This window comes from Ammospiza caudacuta, chromosome 23 (assembly GCF_027887145.1).
Source record: "Ammospiza caudacuta isolate bAmmCau1 chromosome 23, bAmmCau1.pri, whole genome shotgun sequence".
NCBI lineage: Eukaryota > Metazoa > Chordata > Aves > Passeriformes > Passerellidae > Ammospiza > Ammospiza caudacuta.
Window position 1 is genome coordinate 7,466,456 of NC_080615.1, and position 21,773 is coordinate 7,488,228.

General features: G+C 45.7%; 1 protein-coding gene across 1 annotated transcript; it reads right to left on the bottom strand.

Annotated features, from left to right (window-relative positions):
• Positions 1-1,185: 1,185 nt before the first annotated feature.
• POU2AF1 (POU class 2 homeobox associating factor 1) lies at positions 1,186-14,575 on the bottom strand. The gene is made up of 5 exons (XM_058819153.1): positions 14,514-14,575; positions 5,697-5,824; positions 4,726-4,768; positions 4,373-4,647; positions 1,186-3,266 (listed from the first exon to the last, which is right to left on the bottom strand). Exons 1-5 carry the CDS (start codon positions 14,527-14,529, stop codon positions 2,955-2,957), a joined length of 774 nt encoding a protein of 257 aa, XP_058675136.1. The 5' UTR covers positions 14,530-14,575; the 3' UTR covers positions 1,186-2,954.
• Positions 14,576-21,773: the final 7,198 nt, after the last annotated feature.

The following is a 21,773-nucleotide window of genomic DNA, read 5'->3' on the forward strand; positions in this document are numbered from 1 at the left end:
CACCACGCTGGGAGCAAACAGTTTTACAGGGTAGCCCTGTCACTTTTTGGGGTTTTACCGCTAGGGTTGCACAAATCCATGCCATGAGCTCCAAAAATTCCCATTTTCATGGGAAAGGTTTTGCACCTCCAGCAGATGCAGAGTCCAAGAGCCCTCAGAGCTCCTGAGCTTTGCCTGCTGCCTCCTTCCCACCTCAGCACCTTCCTGCAGCTGAGATTCACCACTGGGAGGTGTCAAAGTCCTCCACCATTCCCAGTTTGGGGAATTGGATGTATAAATCCCTTTTTGGGGTGATACAGCTCTGGGTGTGTGGGTGAAACCTCACCATCAGGGGTAACAGCCTCTCCCTAATTGATGTATTTGTAACATATCAACCTGTTAAACTCTCTATTGATGCCCTTGTAATATATCAACCTGTAACACTCTAATTTCTATCAAAACTCCTGGTGAGAGGAGTTTTATTTATTTATTTATTAGTTATTTACTGTCCCTATATTTTGCACCAGACAAAGAGTTGGCACACCCCAGGGAGTGGCTGGTGGCCCTTAGTGACGGAGAGAACATTTCTCTGCTTCACTTTGCTCATCTGGCTCTGGCTGGAGCCGCTTCCATTCCCCCAGCTCCTACTTGAAGGAAATTCCAACCTTCTGAAACAGGAGGAGCCCATCCCACACTCAGTCACACCAACCCCTGGCTTCATTCTGCTGCAGACAGAAATATTTGATGCTTTTCAGGCAGAAGGTGGTGGGAGTTGTTTCTCTCCTTGGGTAGTTTCTCTCCAGAGCCACCCCTTGCAATCTCAGGAAGTGGAAATACAATTTTCTGGCTAATCTGATTTTCAGTCAAGCTCAGCATTAGCTGTGGCTGCACACCCACACATCCCCAAGGGTGCCAGGAGAGGATAAAAGTGATTGAAGCTGAACTGCAGGAGCAAGGACTGCTGCAGGAAATGTCTCCAGGCTGCAGCTGGATCAAGGAATTCCTTCTTAGTCTGCTTCATGTGTAAAATGAGCACAAAAGTCTGACAGCTAACCTCTGGTTCTAGCCTGTACATATATTATTGAACTAATTGATTGCTAAACCAATGCTTGTGGGTAGGAAATAAAACACTCTAGGCATAGCAAAGTTACTGTAGATCTTTATTGAAAAAAAAAAAAAAAGAAAAAAAGAATTTGTCTTTTTTTCTAACCAGAACAACCCAGAAAGAAATGATGAAACAGTTTCATCTTTGTTTTATGTTCACACACAGAATTTACATACATTGGAGTGAAAGGAATTGAAAAGCAATCAAAGCAACCACGAGCTTGATTCACAACTGCTTTATCCAAGTTTGACCTAGGGAATATCTCTGAATTTCCTAAAACTGGAGGAAGCAGTGGTGAATTAAGCTCCATGGAATTAATTTCTTTGCTGGGTTTTTCTGCAAATATAAGCCACTAATTTCAATGCCAACCTCAACTGCTGCTCTTTTCCAATGACTTTATGATCACTTACATGATCTAGTGCTTGTGTCTTCCACATTTGTCAATATTCAATTAAAAATACTCTTGGAAAGTCTTTAAGACTTTCAGCCTGGGTTTTCAAACCTCACCCAGGAATGAACTCTAGGGCCAGCTGAAATATTGCCTGGGTGGCAGCTGGACTCCAGGTAATAAAGAGTACAAGAAATTATTTTTCAGTTAGTCTTGTAAATAATAAAACCATCTAACAATCCTGGGCTTTAGAAAGCAGAAAAACCCAGAGAAATTGTGTTCACCAGCCAAGAGCCTCTTGTTTGTCAAGAAAGCAATAAACAGGGTTCAAAGGGGATGTATCTCCTGAAATATATCAATTTATTTGCCTGTGCCATTGCACTCCTGAGCCTAAACCAAAATATTTAAACTCTCATCAGAGGGAAAAGTGAAGCTACTCATTCTCCAGGAAAGGAAATCAGAAAGCCATAAAGGAATTGCGTGCACCTCTGGGCCTGGGGAGCTTTCCAAGGAAAGGTCACCAAAGTTCCCTGGCTCAGCAAATCACACTCAAACACTACAGAAAAGCAAAAATATTGCCAGATAACAGCAATGCCATGAAGTCCTTGTTGGGCTGCAGTCCAGGGTCTGGAAAATTCCTGTTTTCTCAATGATCTCCTGACCTAGGGCCATGAATTCAGTCCTGACTCAGACAAACCTCCCAGAGACTTCAGTGGGACAGGATCTGTCACTGGCAGCGTTACCAGCCAGCCACTAAATCAGCCCCACATCTCAAATTCAGATATTTCAGAGCCCCAAACCCCTCTGCAGCTGAAATAACACGGATTTACCCTCTGCTCCACACCTGCAGGGCTGGGCTGAGGGGCAGACAAGGGGCACAGAGCTTCCAGGTACGCCTTGGTGTGAATTCCTGCTCTGCAAACAGGAATCTCTGACCGCTCTGGCATTTAGCTCAGCTTTATTTTCACACTACTGCACCTACCTGCACCAGCAGAACAAAGCTACGCTTTATATTTTCCTGATTTCCAAAGGAATTGTAAAATTTAGGAGAGAAAAATGTCAATTTAGGCTCACCCCAATGTTTTCTAGTGGCCTAAATCTAGTGAGAGTTCCTCCACGGACAGCTCAAAGACACAAACAATGACTTTACACAAAAGCAACCCTAGTGAACCGGGTTTGGCAATATTTAGAAACAGCTGTACCCTCACCAAATGCTACAGCTGGCTGTGGCTACACTGGAATCTGTCATTTTGAGGCCATGAGGGTGAAAATCACCTTGTGCTGGTGCTGAGCACAAGTGTGCAGCATCCAAACCCGCCTGGGAGCGGCAGCAGGATCTGGGACAGCAGAGGAGCCTTGTGCTGGGCGCCAGGACAAAGCAAATTTCCCTCACCACACAAATCACAGCGTGCCAAAACTCCCACCCCACCCTGCCTGATCCCAAACCCACTGAGCTGCAGGGTGGAGCTCCAGATGCGCAACCTAAATCCCTTCAACAGAGAGAGCATGGCTCAACACGTACGTATCATTGTCCTCATCTTCCAGCAGCAGCTTCTCGATGGGCAGGGCGCCGATGGCTCTCCGGGCATCCTCCAGCTCCTGCGGGGCTGGCTCGGGGATGGAGATGGGCACGGGCACCAGCTGGGGCCCGGGGAAGGAGGAGGAGGCTGCAGGGTACTGCAGGCTGGAGGCTGGCAGGGCAGGCAGGGGCTGTGCCCACGGGAAGTAGGGCAGGGGCGGCTGCTGCTCCGTCACCTCCAGCGGTGGCACCACGGCCGGGGCGCTGCTGCGGGGCTGGGGAGGGCACAGAGACACGGCAAAGTGAGACAAGCAGGGTGGTACTCACTGCTGGGGGAGGTGGAACGGGAAAGCCTTGTCAGTATGATTGTCTGGCAAAAGATTTGGAGAATATGGAAACTAGAATTGAAATGAAAGCAAGCTTTGAGATCCCTCAGTTACCGAACAACTGGAAAACAATGGTGTGGCTGCTGAAGGTGATCCCCTTTTGATGGAACAACACCCTCTGCTTGCAGACAGGCCCAAGGGTCAGAGCAGACCCTGCCAGCTCGGCAGAAGGGGCCCAAAGAGGAGTTTTTAGGGTTTAAAATGTGACACAGGATGGTAATATAATGATTCTTATAGGCTGCATGGAAATGCTGTAGGATTTGTAATTGTACTAGATTGGTTAGGGAGAATCAGAATATTCAATACAGAAGATTTATGGTATTGTAATGGGAACCTTACTCTCTTACCCTCTTACTCTCTTATCCTCTCTCTCTCTCTCATCTCTTTACCTCTCTCTTCTCTCAGGCCTGATCTGAGCTGTGGCTGGCAGCTCCCAGCAGGGCCCTGCACCCAGGCCCTTTGCAATGAACCCCAAATTCCATGACCTGGCTGCAGAGATCTCTTGTTTCCATCCACCCCAACTGTCCTACCCCCCCGACAACTCACGTATTTCTCTGAGCAGAGAGAGACATCATTCTCTCTCCCAGCATTTCTCCTGGGGAAGGCAGTGAGAAAGCTCAGAGAAAGAAGACAAAACAATTCTTATCTCTACTTGCTACCCCTGTTGTTTGGCACATGTGGAATGTGTCATGGAGATTGTTCACCAACAAGGGATTTGTTAATTGGACTCTGGTTGTTTTGGGTTGATTGACCAATTAGGTCAAAGCTATGTTGTCACTGGGTTTTTCTTTAGTATAGTTTTAATATAGTATAGTATCATTACAACACAACTTTTTGTCCTGCTCAAATCATATTCCTGTCCTGGGAACTACATGGCAATGGATGCAAAGACACACAACATTACAGTAATAAATAAATTAGTCTAATTCCACCCACCCCACAGCTCTTAGAAGGCGAGAAATAATGTAATTTCCAGCTTGGTGTTTTTGACTTACTGCAAAATTGGTGATGAGAGGCTGGGAGGTGTAGGTGAGGACAGAGGAGGGTCCCACCAGGGTGTAGCTGGGGCACACGGGCTGCACGTACATATCTGCTGAGTAGGGACAGCTGGCAGCCTCGTGGGACACGTAGTCAGGGTAAGGGCTCCACTGAGCCAGGGGCTGCAGGGGGGTGCCAGGGGCCTGGGGGAGCCAGCCAGAGGCCACAGCTCCTTCCTCTGGGCCAGGCAGAGCAGCAGGGCCAGCAGCGTCCATGTCAATGCAAGGCTGGCCTGCAAAACAGGACAGGATCAAAGCCCAGCTCAGCACAGTCTCCCCTGGAGAGCCCCAGAGGGTCAGGGATACTTTACCCATGGGTGAGTAGGAAGGGACTGGCTGGTGGGGCAGAACAACCTGGAAGAGAGAAGAAAAAATCAAAATCAGAGGTGAAGCCCATCAGCATTAAGGTCAATCCCTTAGAGAAGCACAGAGCAGAGCACGCACGCAGAAGAGCTGAACCTGGCAGCCAGAACACAGCACCCCAAACACCCACAAACACCTCAGCTCAAGGGGACCTTAAAGTGTGTTTAGATTTTGTATAGCAGAGGGAAAAAAATAAAAATCAGAGGTGAAGCCCAGCAGCATTAAATTCAATCCCACAGAGCAGACCAGGCATTATCAGCTGGTTATCAATGCTGGGTCTGAACTCTCCCACCCCACACAAGAGCCAGAAAAGCTGAACCTGGCAGCCAGAACACAGCACCCCAAACACCCACAAACACCTCAGCTCAAGGGGACCTTAAAGTGTGTTTGAATCTTGTGTAGCAGAGAGAAAGAATAAAAATCAGAGGTGAAGCCCATCAGCATTAAATTCAATCCCTTAGGGAAGCACAGAGCAGACCAGGCATTATCAGCTGGTTATCAATGCCAAGGCCTGACCTTAAAGTGTGTTTAGATTTTGTGTAGCAGAGAGAATTTACACAAAAGCAACCCTCTTGGGGTCGCTGCCTGCCGGGAGGGCAAATCCAGGCTGAAAAGAAGCAGCAAAGGGCCAGGGATGGCTGGGGATGGTTTCCTGCTGCCTCCCTCCCAAGCCACTTTCAGTCCCCAGCCAGCAGGTCCTGCCAAGTGCAAAGCACTTCCCCTTTCCATTAAGTGGTGGAAGGTGCTCAGCACATAAAAGCACCCCAGCTAAAGGGATATTAATGGTATAACAGGTAACAGCAGGGCCTTCAAAACGCTTCAGAGATGCAAAGGTTTCTTTCATTGGCTCAGTGGTGCTGGGGCTGGGCAAGCACTGAGCTCCTGAGGGAGAATTTTCCTCCTGTCTGCTTTTCCCTACCGTTGCAGCTGCAGCTGCACTGGAATTCTGTGCATTCCCCCTTTTCCTCTTCAGCAGCTCCTTCACTGGCTCCTTCACTCGGACACCTTGGTAGGGGCGAGGCTGTGGCTGCTGCTCCGGGGCAGAAGCTGAGGGAAAAAAAATAAATTAAATATTTATGCAACATTTATTGTCCTCCCAGGGACCCCAAATCCTCACGGCAGCCTGGTGGCTGTAACAGAACACATTTATTTTATTTTTCCTTAAATTTATTTTGTTCTTCCTTTCCTTTGTGTCCCTCAGTGCCACTGACCTGCAGAGCAGCTTCACACACTCCCAAAAGGAAAATCAGACCAAATATACCCAAAAGGTGACACACCAGAATTATTGGCCAGGCAGGGACATAAAAAAGCAGAGATTAGATATTTAAAAGAAATTGATTCACTGTTTAGGTAGAAGGTATAAACCCAACCCAAATCAGGAGAACATCCTCACTTGAAAAACCATTTAAACATCATTAATTTGACTTAAATATCTCATTTTGAGATCAAGCAGGTGCTGAAGTCCCAACTAGACCAGAGTTGTATTTCAGTTCTGAACAAATTTTGCTTATAGCCTGGCCAGGAGGTTGATGAACAGGATTCAGCCCATCAGAGATCCTACACTCAAAAACCTCCCAGCTCCCACCCATAAATTCTGCTCCATTTTGAAGAATTAAATTTAGAGCCAGAAATTTTAATTTAATTAAAAATTAATTTGCAAAATTGAGTTTGCAGCTCCAAAAGCCTCTCCCAAAGCCATGTGAGCAGCAAAGCAGGGGAAGCACATTTCTGCCAGAGCCAGCATTAACAGCTCATATTTTACTGGAGTGTTTGAGGGATTGATAGCAGAATTAAAGCAGGGGATATCAAAGCCTCTGTTTGTAAAGGCACCGATAGCAGAGGTGGCTGCCTGCCCCTTCCACTGCACTTTGGTGTGCAAATACAGAAATTGATAAGTTTTCCATTTTTAACGATTGGAACTGGCCTTTGGTTTTGAGGTACAGGTGTGTGTCCAGCTCCAATCTGGATTTTAAACTGTTATTGCACCCCAGGAGCATTTATTTAGATTCACATCCTACAAGAATGAATAATTTCACCTCAGATCATCTCTCCCAGCCACATTTAATTCTGAGCACACTGAGATGTTTCTGCTGCACCTTCCAGGGAGGAGGAAAATGGAGCTCTAAATACAGAGATCATAAATCCACCACAAAAATTACTTAACGGAATAAACGTTTCTGCTCTAATTTCTTTTCAAAAGTACTTTTTTCCCTTCAGCTTGGCTCTTCTACTAACTCATTATACATAATTTAATTATGAAATCTTGATTGGCCACTATAAATCCTTTTAGGATCAGACAGAACTCCATTTATGCACTGAATGTTGCCTTTGTTATGCACATTAAGGAAATATTTTACTTTTAATCAGTTGTTGAAGCAAAGATGATTTTCCAGCCTTTGCCTGATCTACCTTTGCTTGTTGTGGACATCCTTTGTGGCTCTTTAAATCAGATTTCTTGCATTCCCATGAATCCTGTGGCTTTCAAAATGGAATTTTTAAAAGAGAATAAATGTTCTTTAACCTCCATACAAACATCCACAAGGGCTTTTAATACAATTCAGGTTTTGCTTTTTCAATTTAACTGGTATTAATTTATTTGAGTGCAAATAATAACGAGTTCTGGTGTTCTTGGCGCCACGTGAAAACATCAACTCCACAAATGTGGAGTGGCAGAAATGAACATTTTGGGGAGTTTCTCACCCCCAACTCATAAAGGGCCTCCCTGCAGAATTAGGGTGGGGAAGGATGGTGGTTTCTGGCTCCAGGTTTGGGGGATGGGAAAGAAGAAATTTACTGTAAAAGCTGACAAATATACCTATTCAGAGTTTCCGGTGTAAGTAAGCAGAGTAACCAAAAAAGAAAAAAAAAAATAAAGAGAAAAAAAAAAATTTTTAAAAACCAAAGTCTGCAGATCATATTTCGGTTCCCCCAAGCTGACCTCCAGAAATAAAAATAATGTGAGCACAGCTGCTTTTCCACTGCTCAGGGGCCTGTGGGGTCTGAGCACCACAGACAGACCACAGCAAAATGGCTTTGGGGCTTCAGGGTGCAATTCCTCATCGAGCTGAAGGCACATGGCCAGTTACAAATGTCAGCATTTGGAGGAATAATGACAATTAAAATATCTTTGTAAATGAAGAACATGGATTTAGTCATCCTTATAGAAAGGTTTTAACAAACTATGAAGCTGTCTTGAACCAAGATTCCATTTTATTTTAATTTCGGTCACGAGAGCCCAAGTTCCATTTAGTATATATGAAGGTTTTAACAAACTATGAAGCTGTCTTGAACCAAGATTCCATTTTATTTTAATTTTGGTCACGAGAGCCCAAGTTCCATTCAATAAAATGGAATTAAAGGAGATAAAGGAATACCAACACTGCAATCTCCTGCAATTCCAGGACCACACAACACCCACATGCTGCAGGCACATTTTGATTTTCACCTGCTCTGTGGAGCTGGGGCAGTTTGAGAAATCTCCAGTCGAGGAAGAAGAGAAGGAACCCAAACCCAACCCCTCTGCAATGGTTTCCACATTTCACTGGGGCCCATTTCAAAGCTTTGCACCAGCCCTGCTTTGTGCTCAGCCCCAGGCTCCCTCCATCAACATTATCACCTGATGTATTTGCTAAAAGTCCACAAAAGCCTTGAAGGCTTGTGGGCAATCTTTAAAAGCTGCTGCTGAACACCAGAGCTGCTGGAAAGGCACCAAATGGCTCCAAACATCAAGCGAGAGCAGCAGGGAGATGCTGGATTCCAGACCACGCTGCAGCTCAGCCTGGAAGCACCCAAAAATGTTCCAAGGGATCCGCCACCCTCAATTTATGCAGATACAGGCTGCATAAATACCTCAAAAATATTGATCTGTATCACTGAAGGGGTGTCAGGGACAGCCAAAGGTGATGCAGAGACTCCATCATCAGGAAGGCACAAAAAGCACTTTAGAAATCTACAGTTCTTACAGAAATGATGGTGGATCTAAACCTGATTGCCCTGTAGGAATCTTCTCTCACACTATTGGTGAGCTATGAACAGCACACTCTGGAGAATCATGTCTATAAACGACTGTTACAGAAAGAGAAATAATAATTGTTTTAATTCTTTCTCTGAGCTTTCTCACAGCTTCTCAGGAAAATCCCGGGAGAACCATGTCTGTGTCTGTTCAGAGGAGGTGTGATTACCACAGGAGGGAAAGCACACCAAGACACCACCAAAAATTCAGGCTCCGTCCTCCCCTGCATTTTGGTTTAACCATTGCAGAAACGGGAGGGAGGAGAGGCAGAGCAGCTGCTGGAAGGGTGCGGGCAGCGAAGCGCGGAGAGTTCCAGATCACTGAGCTTCCCCCAGCAGGGCTGTCCCGCACACACTCGCTCACACACACACACACAGGAGCTGCAGCTCGCTCTCAGCCTCCCAGCCCAGGCACTGCAATTTCCCAGCAGGCAGATTTCACTTTGAACCACCCTGCTGGTCCTGCAGCAGCATCCTGCTGTATGGGTGCTATGGCGCCCGATGTCTGTGCTGAGCTCCATGATTTCAGAAGGCTAATAAATTACTTTATTATACTATATTAAACTATATTACGTTATATACACTTACAAGAACTATCACTAACTAACTAACTAGCAAACCCATGACTCCTGCCCTGGAGTCCTGACACACACACACGGATCCAATTTTGGTCAATGAATCCAAAACAGCATCACCGAATCCAAAACAGCATCACCAAATCCCAAACAGCATCACCAAATCCCAAACAGCATCACCGAATCCCAAACAGCATCACCGAATCCCAAACAGCATCACCAAATCCAAAACAGCATCACCGAATCCCAAACAGCATCACCGAATCCAAAACAGCATCACCAAATCCCAAACAGCATCACCAAATCCCAAACAGCATCACCAAATCCCAAACAGCATCACCAAATCCCAAACAGCATCACCGAATCCCAAACAGCATCACCAAATCCAAAACAGCATCACCAAATCCAATCAATCACCTCAGGCAAACAATCTCCAGAACACATTCCACAAATGGGAACAAACACAGCAGCAGCAAATAAGAATTGCTTTGATCATTCTTTTCTCTGCTTTTCTCGGGAGAATCCTGAAAAAGCTAAATCTCTGTTCACAGGGCATGTGACCACACCACTGCTGCCTCTCACAGATTTCTGTGCTCACAACCATGTGATAAAATAATCAATTGATCAGTGTTAACACTGCAAATAGTTTTCCCTTTTTTCCACCTCTCACCCTCCAGTGTAATAAATAATTGAAAAGAAGCCCAATAGTTTCTCTTGTTTGCAGTAACAGCAAAAAGCAATCGCTGACTGCAAACAAGAAAAATTTAGATTTCAATTAGCAAAGCCCCGAGTTAATGGTTTGGACATTGGAGACCAAATCACATTTTTATCAGACACAGTGAACGCTGGCTAATAAAAGAAGAAAGAGGCTTCGTTTCATAGGCTTGTGTGCTTAGACTCAAATCAAAACCTTTTTACCTCCAAACCTGTGGCAAGGGAATCAACATTGGTCATGATCCTGTCCTTATTTCCTGGCTAATTAAAATTTCCCTCAAAAAAACCCAGAGTGATCTTTATCTCTGCTTTGTGGTCAGTCCATTCTTGATTTGACAGAATAGTTTAGATATTAATGCCCAATATCTTCATCTTCAAGTGTTGGAAGATTTTCCAGGAATCAAAGTAGCCTTGGATTCAGGCAAATCTCTGCCCCATGCTTTTCTTGAGGAATGCTTCTAATAACTCTAAAAAGTTATCAAAAAGTTATAACTTTAAAAAGTCCTTTAAAAATATTTCCTTCACACCTAAAGGATCTTAATGAGTGCAGAGCCTATATTTTGTTCCTACACACAGAAGGGATTGCAGATGCACAAATACAGAGTGGATTTTAGATTTTTTCCACTTGGACAGAAACCAAAATCAAGGGGAGACACAAAATGCTGGCTAATCCCTGCTGCTCTGATTATTCTAATTTTAAAAAACCTAAAAACTTTCAAGTGCCAAATGAGAGCTGGATGTTTTGGCCATGTAGTGGTGAGGGCCACTAAAAATTCTCTGTTTCAGAATAAGAGGAGCCCTGGTGCAAAGGGGAAGCTGAGATAGACAGAAAGTGCCTTTAACCTTATATCTCACCCTCAGGTCCTAATTCCTCCCAGCCCATAATACTCTTTCCATTTTAGTAATGCAGCCTTTCCATTTAATTGCTGCTGTGGTCATTCGTAGAGTTTGACACCTGCTCTGCAAAGCATGGATGGGCTCAACTTTTGTGCTATCCCTCTTTCCTGGTGGGGTGTGACCAAAATTAGCGCTCACAAGGTGCAGAATGCTGCAGTTTCACCTCTCAGTCTCATTAGTTGATACTTTCAGGGTTGCTCTGTGCAGCCCCACATCTGTTGTGGGCAGAAAAGGTTTTTTATTCGCTTTAAAAGCGTTTGGGAAGGGATTTGCAGAGGTGTGAATTCACATCTCTCGGTGGTGAAGGGAATCAGAGCAGCTCAATCTCTGCCAGTGACTGCAATGGGAGCTGAGCACCCAAAAAACTTGGGCACAGGCAAAACCAGCACCTAAATAGGAGAGTCCTGAAGAATTAGAGTTAATTAGGCTGGAAAAGACCTTTGAGATCATCAAGCCCAAGCTGGTTCCACACTTTGCAGAACACAACCCATTCGTACGGAAGGAGCGTTCGGGTCAATTTAAAAAATCCACTACGGAGGTCACAACAAAAGCAAATCAAGAGGACAAAGCTGGTGCTGCCCATGAATTCCCCATCCCTGAGGGGCTGCTGGGGCTGCTCCTGTTCAGCAGAATCCTGGGGAGCCCCGACCAGTCACTTCTCCAGGGCCGTGGGAGGGGAGGCTTTCGGGCTGAGCCACCCTTGGGTGCTGAGCGGAACCAGGGCCCCCGTCCTGCAGGGCAGTCACTGTGCTGTGACCTGGAACATTCCCAGCCTGGCCAGGCTCCCTGCCCAGCCAAGGGACCCAGCTTGCCCTGTGGTCCTGCAGAAATGGTCCTGAGGGAGCAGGAAACCACCCTGAGGCGCCCTGAGATGGCCCCAGGTGAGGTCGCACCTGCTGCTGGAGGGAGTTCCTGTGTCACTTCTGGGCTGTCAGAGATTCACAGAATGTTCTCAGCTGGGAAGGACCCTCCAGGATCACCTGTCACAGACACATCTTATGAAAAATCCTTTTGCTGGGATCTTTTCTCCCGAGAAACTGCGAGGCCTCAGAAATGAAATGTAAACAATGGTTATCTGCTGCTGTGGAATGCAACAGGTGAATCTTTGATTGGTCCATGTGGTTGTTTCTAATTAATGGCCAATCACAGTCCAGCTGTTTTGCACTCTCTTGCAGTCTCAAGATTTTATTTTCATTCCTTTCTATTCCTTGCAAGCCTTCTGATGAAATCCTTCTATTCTTTTAGTATAGTTTTAGTATATCATTTTCTTTTAATATAATATATAGCATCAAATAATAAATCAGCCTTCTGAAACATGGAGTCAAGGTTCTCATCTCTCCCCTCATCCTGAGAACACCACCACATTTGGCGACCCCGAGTGAGGAACATTCCCACAATCACCCACTCTGAGGTGAGTGGCCCGTGCAGGGATTGAACCCAAAACCTTGGTGGTGTCAGCAGCAGATGAGTCAAACCTCAGGGTTTCAGTTTGGAAAGTTCCCAGGTCACCTGAGCTGCCTCTGCCTCCATTTCTGCCCCAGAGCAAGGCCACGGGGTGGGGACATCCCTGGGGTCACAGGTGGCCTGGGGCAGGTGGTGCAGGACACGTGAGCTGGTCACAGTGACAGGAAACAGGGGGGACGCCAAGGGGACTCTCAGAGCCGCTGGGAACTGCAGCTTCCACTGAAACCTGAGGGACCTGGCACCTGGTACCTGCCCCGAGCTTGGGGGTCACACAAGGGTCACCCAGGGCTCTCCAGGATTCCCCTCCTTCCTTCAAAGACAGCACGCTGAAATGGCTTGGAAAAGCAGCAGCATCAATCAGATTTCCAGCACTTCCGTGTTAGAAAAGGGAATTGTGATAAAACTATAAAAGGAGGGAGAATCAAGCAAGATTCCAAGCAGAATCATCAATCAGATTTCCAGCAGTTCCATATTAGAAACAGGGGATTCTGACAAAACTACAAAAACAAGGAGATCCAAGCAAGATTCCAAGCAGAATCATCAATCAGATTTCCAGCAGTTCCATATTAGAAACAGGGGATTCTGACAAAACTACAAAAACAAGGAGATCCAAGCAAGATTCCAAGCAGAATCATCAATCAGATTTCCAGCAGTTCCATATTAGAAAAGGGAATTCTGACAGAACTACAAAAGGAGGGAGAATCAAGCAAGATTCCAAGACTGGAAAAGCAGCAGCATCAATCAGATTTCCAACAGTTCCGTGTTAGAAAAAGGAATTCTGACAGAACTACAGAAAGAGGGAGATCCAAGCAAGATTCCAAGCAGAATCATCAATCAGATTTCCAGCAGTTCCATATTAGAAAAAGGAATTCTGACAAAACTACAAAAGGAGGGAGATCCAAGGATGAACAAGCTCAAGGGACACTGGCCAGGAGTTGTCTATAAATTATCATCAGGGAATGACTGACATAATTTGATTTGTAATTCCTGCAAGTGTCAAAGGCAAAAAAGCAAAATAAAAACACCAATTCAGTTCCAAATTTCCTCCTACCCAAAGCATTGTTGCTAGCATTGCTTTGTCACTGCAGGAATAAAAAAACCTGAACCCAAATAAACCATTCAGGGTTAATCCATCTGAGATGGAAGATTAGAATCAGGATTTGGATGTGATCGTCTTGCAGGTTTTTTACATATCTTGTCCTGAAAACTGCTCAAGGTGAAGGGGGGAATACAAACAAAACTTCCCAAATACACATTTGAGCTTCCAAAATGTTCAGCTGAAAAGAAAGAAGGGAAAAAACCAGAGGAAACGGATTTCAAAGCTCACAAAGACACATGGTTGGTTTACTACACGCAGCAGAACAACCTACAAGCTGAGATAAAAGATGAGTAATGTCAGATAAGTCACTGGCAAGGGTTTAAGAAATTAATTTTTCCACTCAGGTGTGCTGAAGCATTCTATGCTAATGGAACAGCAGGGTGAGAGGCAAAGGGTGGCAGCACAGGAGCCAAAATGAGCATCCCCTACTGATGACAAGTGAGATATGGTGGTGATAAGAGTGAGAATGAAAACCTTGCAAGAAGCAAACACCTACCTGGAGCAGGATCAGTAAACTACTCCAGCAAAGGTGGGCCCAGAGGAGTGAAATTATCTTGAAAACAAGAAAACTGATTTCCTGTAAAGTCATATCTGTATTGCCCTCAACTGCTCTGTTCCTTATCTTTTTTAATTAGCTGAAAGAAGTACATATCAAAAAAAAAAAAAAGGCACAGAAATAAGATTTCTCACAGGTTTCACTTTTCAAAAGGAAAATTTTCTGCTACGTAACCACCGTAGCCTTTGATATAATACCTGCATCCTGTTATTGTTTTTATGAATCATAGTCTCCCACTTGATTCATAGTGATGAAAGCCAACAAAGCAGCCCTGAGCTCAGATCCCTGCTGGAAAATGAGCATCATACCTGAGCCCCGGCCTCCCTGGAGCCATCCCTGAGCATCCCCTCCCCTGCCACCCTCTGCTGATTTATCCCTCAGCACCCAGAGGTAGGAGAAGCAAAACCAGAGCTCACTTACATTTTTGCCAGTGCATTCTGTGGTGGGTTGGAGCTTTTCCCCCCTTTCTTGGCTGAGGATAACTGGGCTGTGAGTGTGTGTGTGTGGCTGCTGGGTGGGGATGTGACAAGTGAGGGTCAGGATGTTTCTTTCGGCTTTTTAAAAGCTCAGTGTTCCCGCTGAGCCCGGTGACATCACCACCCCTCCAACCACAGCCACTTCTACATTTTCCCTTTGCTCTCTGCTGCTTCTTCTTCTTCTTCTTCTCCTTCTCCTTCCCCACGCTCAGCAGCTCCTCTGAGGAGATGTTCTGCGTTAAAAAGGTGGCACCAAGATGGGTTTGAACGGCCAGAGGTGGAACCTGCCTCTCCTGGGATTTTCACCTCACATTTGCAAGATCAGGGCGAAAGGTTGGGCAGCAGCAAAGGGTCTTTCAGGAAGGTTTTGGCCTCTTGTGGCACTAAGGATGATTTTTGCTCACGTTCTGCTGCTCTGGATGGCACAAACTCTTGTTTTCAAACAGCCCCCAGGCCACGCCGGCCTGGCCCTTTAAATATGCAACCCTTCTAAAACCCAGAACTGAAGAGTTAGCTCCTGCCTTATGAGAATCTCAACTCCCCAGGGCCACTAAATTTGAACTTGTGAGGAAACACCTGTAAACACTTCAAGCCCCATTAAGCCAGGGCGTCCTTCATTTAAAAAAGAAACTCCCTTTTTTTTTTCTGTTTTGCTTTTATCAAAATACAACACTTCCTACCCAGGGAGAAGCAGCCCTTCCAAAGGAGCCTGCAAAGCTGGAGGAAGGCCACAAAATCCTGGAGAACTCCTTGGCATTAATGACACCATGAACAAAACCCTCTTCCCTCTAAAAATCAGACCCTTGGGATCAAATTTCACAATTAACACTGATTTAGGAGCTTCATTCCCAGAGGAATGTTTGTTGGAGTTGCACAGTGAGGTCAGGATCTTGTTGTTCCCATGTTGCTGTTTAGTTTTAAATCATTCCCCAAAAATTTGCTCTCCCAAATTTCTCTTCCCATAAAAAGAGCAAGGCAGGGTCTGGTGGGTTTTTTTGGCCAGGATTCTGCTGAAGGAATTTTATGTTTTCAGGCGTTTCAGGCAGCTCTTGGGATCAGATCCATTCTGTGTACCATGCCACGACACACCAATCTGCATTTAGTGGGGAAACACAGATTAATCAGATGAATATTTAATTACACTCACTCTACTTCAAAAATTTGTCCAAAACCCAAACAAGAAGCAAACCCCAGAGCAAGTGGAGTGGAAAGAATGAAGGGATGTGCCTGTCTGCCCTCCAGAGCAGCTCTCAGGCACCAGGGCATTGTTCAGCCACATTTTGCATATCTGAATTATTGCTGAGCACCAGCCCCACGCTGGGACATCCTCCCTGCTGCTGAAGTGCTTAGTAACAGCTGATACTGCAAAACCAGCCAGCCAGCCTGGGCCTGAGCTCCCAGCCAGGCCAGCAAAAGCTGGAGATTGGTTTCGCTGCAATTTCAGCCACTCCAGGGCACAAAGGAGCCGTGGGCTCTCCTGCCTGTGAGAAATCCATGTTGTGTTTCTCCCTAACCTAATGAAACTCTGCTTTAGGAAGCTCCTACATAGAATTAAGATAATGCAGCAGCACTATCTCTTCCTGGCAAATTCAAGCTGAAAGGCAGGGCCCTGAAGGAACCCTGAAGGACAGGGCAATGCCAGGGGGAAGCTCTGGAGTTTGGCCGCAGCAAAATTTAGAGGGGTTTGAAGTGTTCTCTGCTGGAATTTTCCTGTGGAAAGCCCTGGATTGTGACAGCACTGGGGCAGAGCAAAGCCCAGGATGGAAAGCTGACCACAGATGCAAGAATATCTTTGTCCCTGTTTCCTTTTGCTTTTCGTGTTTCCTAGTAGTACAATTGTCAGTGAAATCCTTTGTGCTTCACTGTGTGGCTTGTTGGAGGGGTTGCGTGGGGAGAAGAATCTCGTTGACAATATTTGTCAGTGCTGAGCTTTCTGTTCCTGGAATATTCCCTGCCAGGCAGCACAAGGAAATCATCAATTAGCAGGATCAGACCAAACAGAATTGCTCACTCTCAGATTGGTGCATTTATTGCTTTTGCTATTTCCCAGATCACTTTATTTCCCTCCTAGCTGGCCAGAGCCTGAATTCAAGGGCTCAGGCAGACCCTGGGCTGGTTTTTTCACCCTGAGATTTCCCCCTGTGCACACCTGGGTGTGAGGGTGTTCACAGGGGTCTGAGGGTGAGGGAGGAGATGAGGATCTGACTCCATGTTTCAGAAGGCTTGATTTATTATTTAATGATATGTATTATACTAAAACTATACTAAAAGAATAGAAGAAAGGATTTCATCAGCAGGCTGGCTAAGAATAGAATAGGAAGAAATGATAACAAAGGTTTGTGGCTCGGCTCTCTGTCTGAGCCAGCTGGACTGTGATTGGCCATTAATTAGAAACAACCCCATGAGACCAATCCCAGATGCACCTGTTGCATTCCACAGCAGCAGATAACCAGTGTTTGCATTTTGTTCCTGAGGCCTCCCAGCTTCTCAGAAGGAAAAATCCCAAGGGAAGGATTTTCATAAAAGATTTCTGTGCTCACCTGGGCCCTGCAGAGCAGCAGCAGCGCAGGCTGAGTTTGTGCACAGTGGGTCTGAGTGAGCTGAAGGCAGATTGCTTCAGAGCCCAAAGCAAATATACACACTCATAGTAAAAGAATCTATATGTGCTTATCATCCTGCCCTCAACTGGGCTTTAATTGAGCTTAGAAAAGCTGTGGGTAACATTAAATAACTCAGGATTAAACCGGTTTTCAGGGCTTTACATCGATAATTTAAAAATACAGAGCCAGGCAGATAAAGACTTATTGTAATAAACATCTAAAATGAGGAAGTTGCAGAAAAGGGGCACGTTTTCCTCAGATAAAACTGTTTTGGTGGCTGATAATCATCCATTTCCATATTTTACACATGGTTTCTAGATTAACTTTTGAAGTGCTTAACAAAGAATCGCTCTCCAAAATGTAACTTCAATTGTACATTAAGATATGGAGGGCCACATCACCCCACACCAAGCAAAGTAAAAATATGGATTTTTCCACATTTAATGCATTTTATAAATGCAATTTAGTTAAGCACCATTTATTTATGAGGTGCAAAGGAAGAAATAAAAGTAGAGAGAAAGATCAAAAGCATCATATTTGCCTTTTCCTCTGAAAACTGCAATTCATGATTCAGGTTTATAAATGTGAATGTAACAATTATAAGCTATCAACTTTAGGTCTATAAATAAGTCTGGAGCCTCAAAACTGTTGCAGACCATCCATCCTTCCCTTTTTTTCATGGCAAACCCTCCCTGCAGCCCCCATCCCTCCTGCCACTGCCTCTCCTCAGCACAGCAGTGCAGATGGAGGCTGAAGTCACGGAGAGAAAACAGATTTTTGGTGATTTTTGCATCTAAGCTCTCTGCAAAAAAACGTGTTTATCCTCTGAGCTGATGCTGCTCTTAAGGGGAACTAAAACCAAGAGCTGGCCCTGCTCAGTCTGGTCTGGCCCTGCAAGAATCGTGAGTGACAAACAGAAATACCCAATGATTTTCTGCCAATCTGAACCTGAGCTTTAATTCACTCCCTCACCTCTCTGATGTTGTCTCAGCAGCCCAGCTCCAGGGAATCAGTGATTTTCTCCCCAAGGTGGATTAATGCTGTTGACAGAAGTGTTGGGTTTTGTTGTTGTTGTGGGGTGTGGGGTTTATTCTCCTTTGTTTTTACACAAGTCAATATTAACATTTCAATCCTCATGAGAGGTAGGAGTATATGAGGAGCAGTTTGATATTTCAGAAAGCTTTGTGGTCTGCAAGCACAAACATTTACCTTTGAGAACAAAACCTAAATTAATAAATGGATCTTTGGATGGGTTTAGGGGACAGCCATGCCTAGAACAGGTTCTCATGCTCCTTCCCTAAACAAGAGAGAGAATGGAGGAAATGGAAACCTGAGTCTCATTTAAGGCAACAAAATCTGACATAAGGCTGGGAAGGATTTGTTATTTCAGATCACAAGTTCTACAATCTGTGTCTTTACTTTGTAGCTTGATATTGAAAGGGAAAATACTGCAGGGAAGCGCCCAGAGGCAGAGCCCAGAGAGGCTGGATGGGCTCCAGGCAGTGATGGGAATCCATGCCCTGATTTAGGAACATCACTGTGCCCTGGTGTGTGATTACCAACCTGAGCAAAGCCCAAATCCCAGCCCTCAGCTCTCCTGGCAGGACTGACCCACTCTGGAATGTCTGAGGTGATCAAACAGCAAAATTGCTTTGCTCAAAGTCACCCAAGAAATCTGTACTAGGGCCAGGAGCTGAGGCTGAATTCTGAGGGAGCCCTGTGAGCAAGGTCCTGCTGATCCTGAGCTTCCCAAGAAGTGCATCACCCCTTTTTCAGTCCCATAATTAACACTGAAACGAGCGTGGTGCAACAAACTCAATTTTGTTGGGTTTTTTCCTTCTTCTTCTTCTTCTTTCGTTTTTTAATATCGATATCAGCCTCACACCTCCCACTGCGCCCTCTGAAACGAGTTCTGATTCATCCCTCAGCCCTGATAAGGAACAAATGATGCAGCCCTGGGGTGTGCTCAGCACTGGAGATGAAATCCTGGGGCAGAATAAAGCCCCAGAGCCCTCTCAGGCAGCCAGGAGCTGATCCAGGTCCCCTCCAGGGTCATCACGTGGATCTTTTCACACAATTCATTATCCCTCACGTCAGGCAAAAAGGGAATAATATGAATTTTTGAGGGGGAAACCCTTCAGAACTCTTCCTGAGTGAAGATATTTTTAAACATCCTCAAGAAAATTCAGAGCAAAAATTCTGGAGTAAAAAGTTCTGGAGAAAAGAGAAAATAAAATAAATCCAACTCAACCATATTTGTCTGCACTCAGAGAGGTGAGAATTTCCCATCAGCGAGTACTTGAGGGGTTTATAACACACACCAAGAACTAGAAGAGATTTTCCCAGGATTTTTTATCCTTAGGAAATGATCTGGTCCATCCCTGAGCTCCAAGATGCCACCAGTTCTCCCCCTGCAAAAAACCCAGATGGACACAGAGCCACCCCAGCACTTCTTAAGGATTTAAGAACATAGAAATATTTAAGAGTATAGAAATATTTAAGAATATAGAAATATTTAAGAAGATAGAAATATTTAAGAATATTTAAGTATTTAAGGGGGTGACTGCTTCACCCTCTCCTAAAAAGCCCAGATGGACACAGAAGCACCCCAGCACTTGTTAAAGATTCAAGAACATACAAATACTTAAGAACATAGAAATATTTAAGAACGTAGAAATATTTAAGAATATAGAAATATTTAAGAAGATAGAAATATTTAAGAAGATAGGAATATTTAAGAAGATAGGAATATTTCTGATGCTGTTTATTGTGATCTGCCTTTGCCTCTCCCCTCCTGCTGCTCCCACAGCCCAAGCCCAGCGCGGCCTCAGGGCTCTGTCAAAATGAATTTTGTGATTCCCTCAGAGATTCCTAAAGCACCTGGGCTGCAAGGAGAAGGGGCAGCAGCATCTCTGTGACTTCCCCACCTACAGCAGCATCCCCCTGGTGCTTTTCTGGCCTCCAGAGCCTCGCTCAGCACCACACACAGGGCAGAGCCCCCATCCCAAACCATCTGCTGGGAAATCACGGGCGCAGAGCCGCCCCCAAACCAAACAGAAATGACAGAAATCAATCACAAACCACTCACTGAGGGAAAGCAGGGTTAAAGCTGTCACTGAAAGGCTCAGGGAGCTGCCAGGGTTAGCCCAGGTGGGAAATAAACCCAGCCCAAAGTTCCACCTTCCCTCTGGGCTCGCAGACTTTGCCCGCCCTGCACTGAATGAACAGAAGATTTTTTTTGCCCAAAAAAGCTTTGCTGCCTCTTTGCTGAGTCTGCCAAACCCAGCAGGATTTTAAGGGGTTTTTAAGAGGTTTTTAATGGCCTCTTTCTCCTCCCAGAGCAGAAGTGAAGGGCAGGGAAGGTGTAACACGAGCTCAGGGCTGCTTCTCACGCCCTACATTCACCGTTCGCAGAAGAGGCTTTCATTCCCAATTCCTGTTACTGCTGACACCAATTTACCTTCTGAGAACAGCACCTTTGACTGGAGCACACCAAGGCAAGGCCTGGGAGGTGTTTTAGAGCTCACACTCTGCGTGCTCAGCTCACAAACCCATCCCAAACCCTTCCAGAAAAGCCACATTCAGCCGAGCCCTGTGCCCAGCTCAGCACAGCAACCCAGGGGCTCCAGCACCTCCTTCCACACTCAGATATTGGCCCAGGCTTGCTAAAACTGGCTCAGGCTTGCCAAAACTGGCCCAGGCTTGCCAAAATCAGGGCAAAAGCAAAATCAGGGCAAAAGCAAAATCAGGGTGAAAGGTTGGGCAGCAGCAAAGGGTCTTTCAGGAAGGCTTTGACCTCTTGTGGCACTAAGGATGATTTTTGCTCACGTTCTGCTGCTCTGGATGGCACAAACTCTTGTTTTCACACAGCCCCCAGGCCTTGCCAGCCTGGCCCTTTAAACACCCAGCATTTCCTCAAGCCAAAGTTGTGATATTTCACTATCAGGTCAGAAAATCAAACTGCTTCGTTTAGCACACGAGCATTGACTCTGCCACCAAGGCAAAAGTTCAAACCCACACTGAGCCACGAGCAGAGCCAAATCCCCTTTGTCTGGCACCCTCTGGAAAGCAATCACGCTGAGAGCACCCTCTGAGCACGAGAGTTTCGAGGGGGGACAGGACCCAGCAGCTTTGGCAGCATCCCCTGCCTGCCTTGCCCCAAATCCCTGCAGAGGGTGGGCAGAGAGCGGCAGAGAACAATAGCGAGCCCAGAGTGTACACAGCAGCTCCCCTGCTTTCATTTGCTTTTCTGTGGTCTCCTCCAAGGCTCTGGGAAAGCCCCCTGAGGGTGCAGCTGCTGCTGGAAGCTCGGGAGGTTTACTTTTCCCAGGACACGAGGGGTGTGAGGGCTTGGACAGCTCTGCCTGTGGGGCTGGGCCCAGGGCTCAGCTCATCTCTGCTCCCAGATCGATCCTCTGCTCGGGCCATTAGGAGTTGGGGGAGAGGGGAAAGAGGAAAAGTTTTGTGTGTTTACTCACTGCATCGTGTTTTACTCACTCCATTGTGTTTTACTCACTCCATTTTTGTTTTACTCTTTCCATTGTGTTTTACTCACTCCATTGTGTTTTACTCACTCCATCGTGTTTTACTCATTCCATTTTTGT

Excerpts from the sequence above, each read along its gene's own strand:
- POU2AF1 (XM_058819153.1), bottom strand. Across the intron at positions 4,769-5,696 it reads GTGCAGCTGCAGCTGCAACG|GTTGTTCTGCCCCACCAGCC; the intron begins GTAGGGAAAAGC and ends TCTCTCTTCCAG. Across the intron at positions 4,648-4,725 it reads CCCTTCCTACTCACCCATGG|GCCAGCCTTGCATTGACATG; the intron begins GTAAAGTATCCC and ends CCTGTTTTGCAG.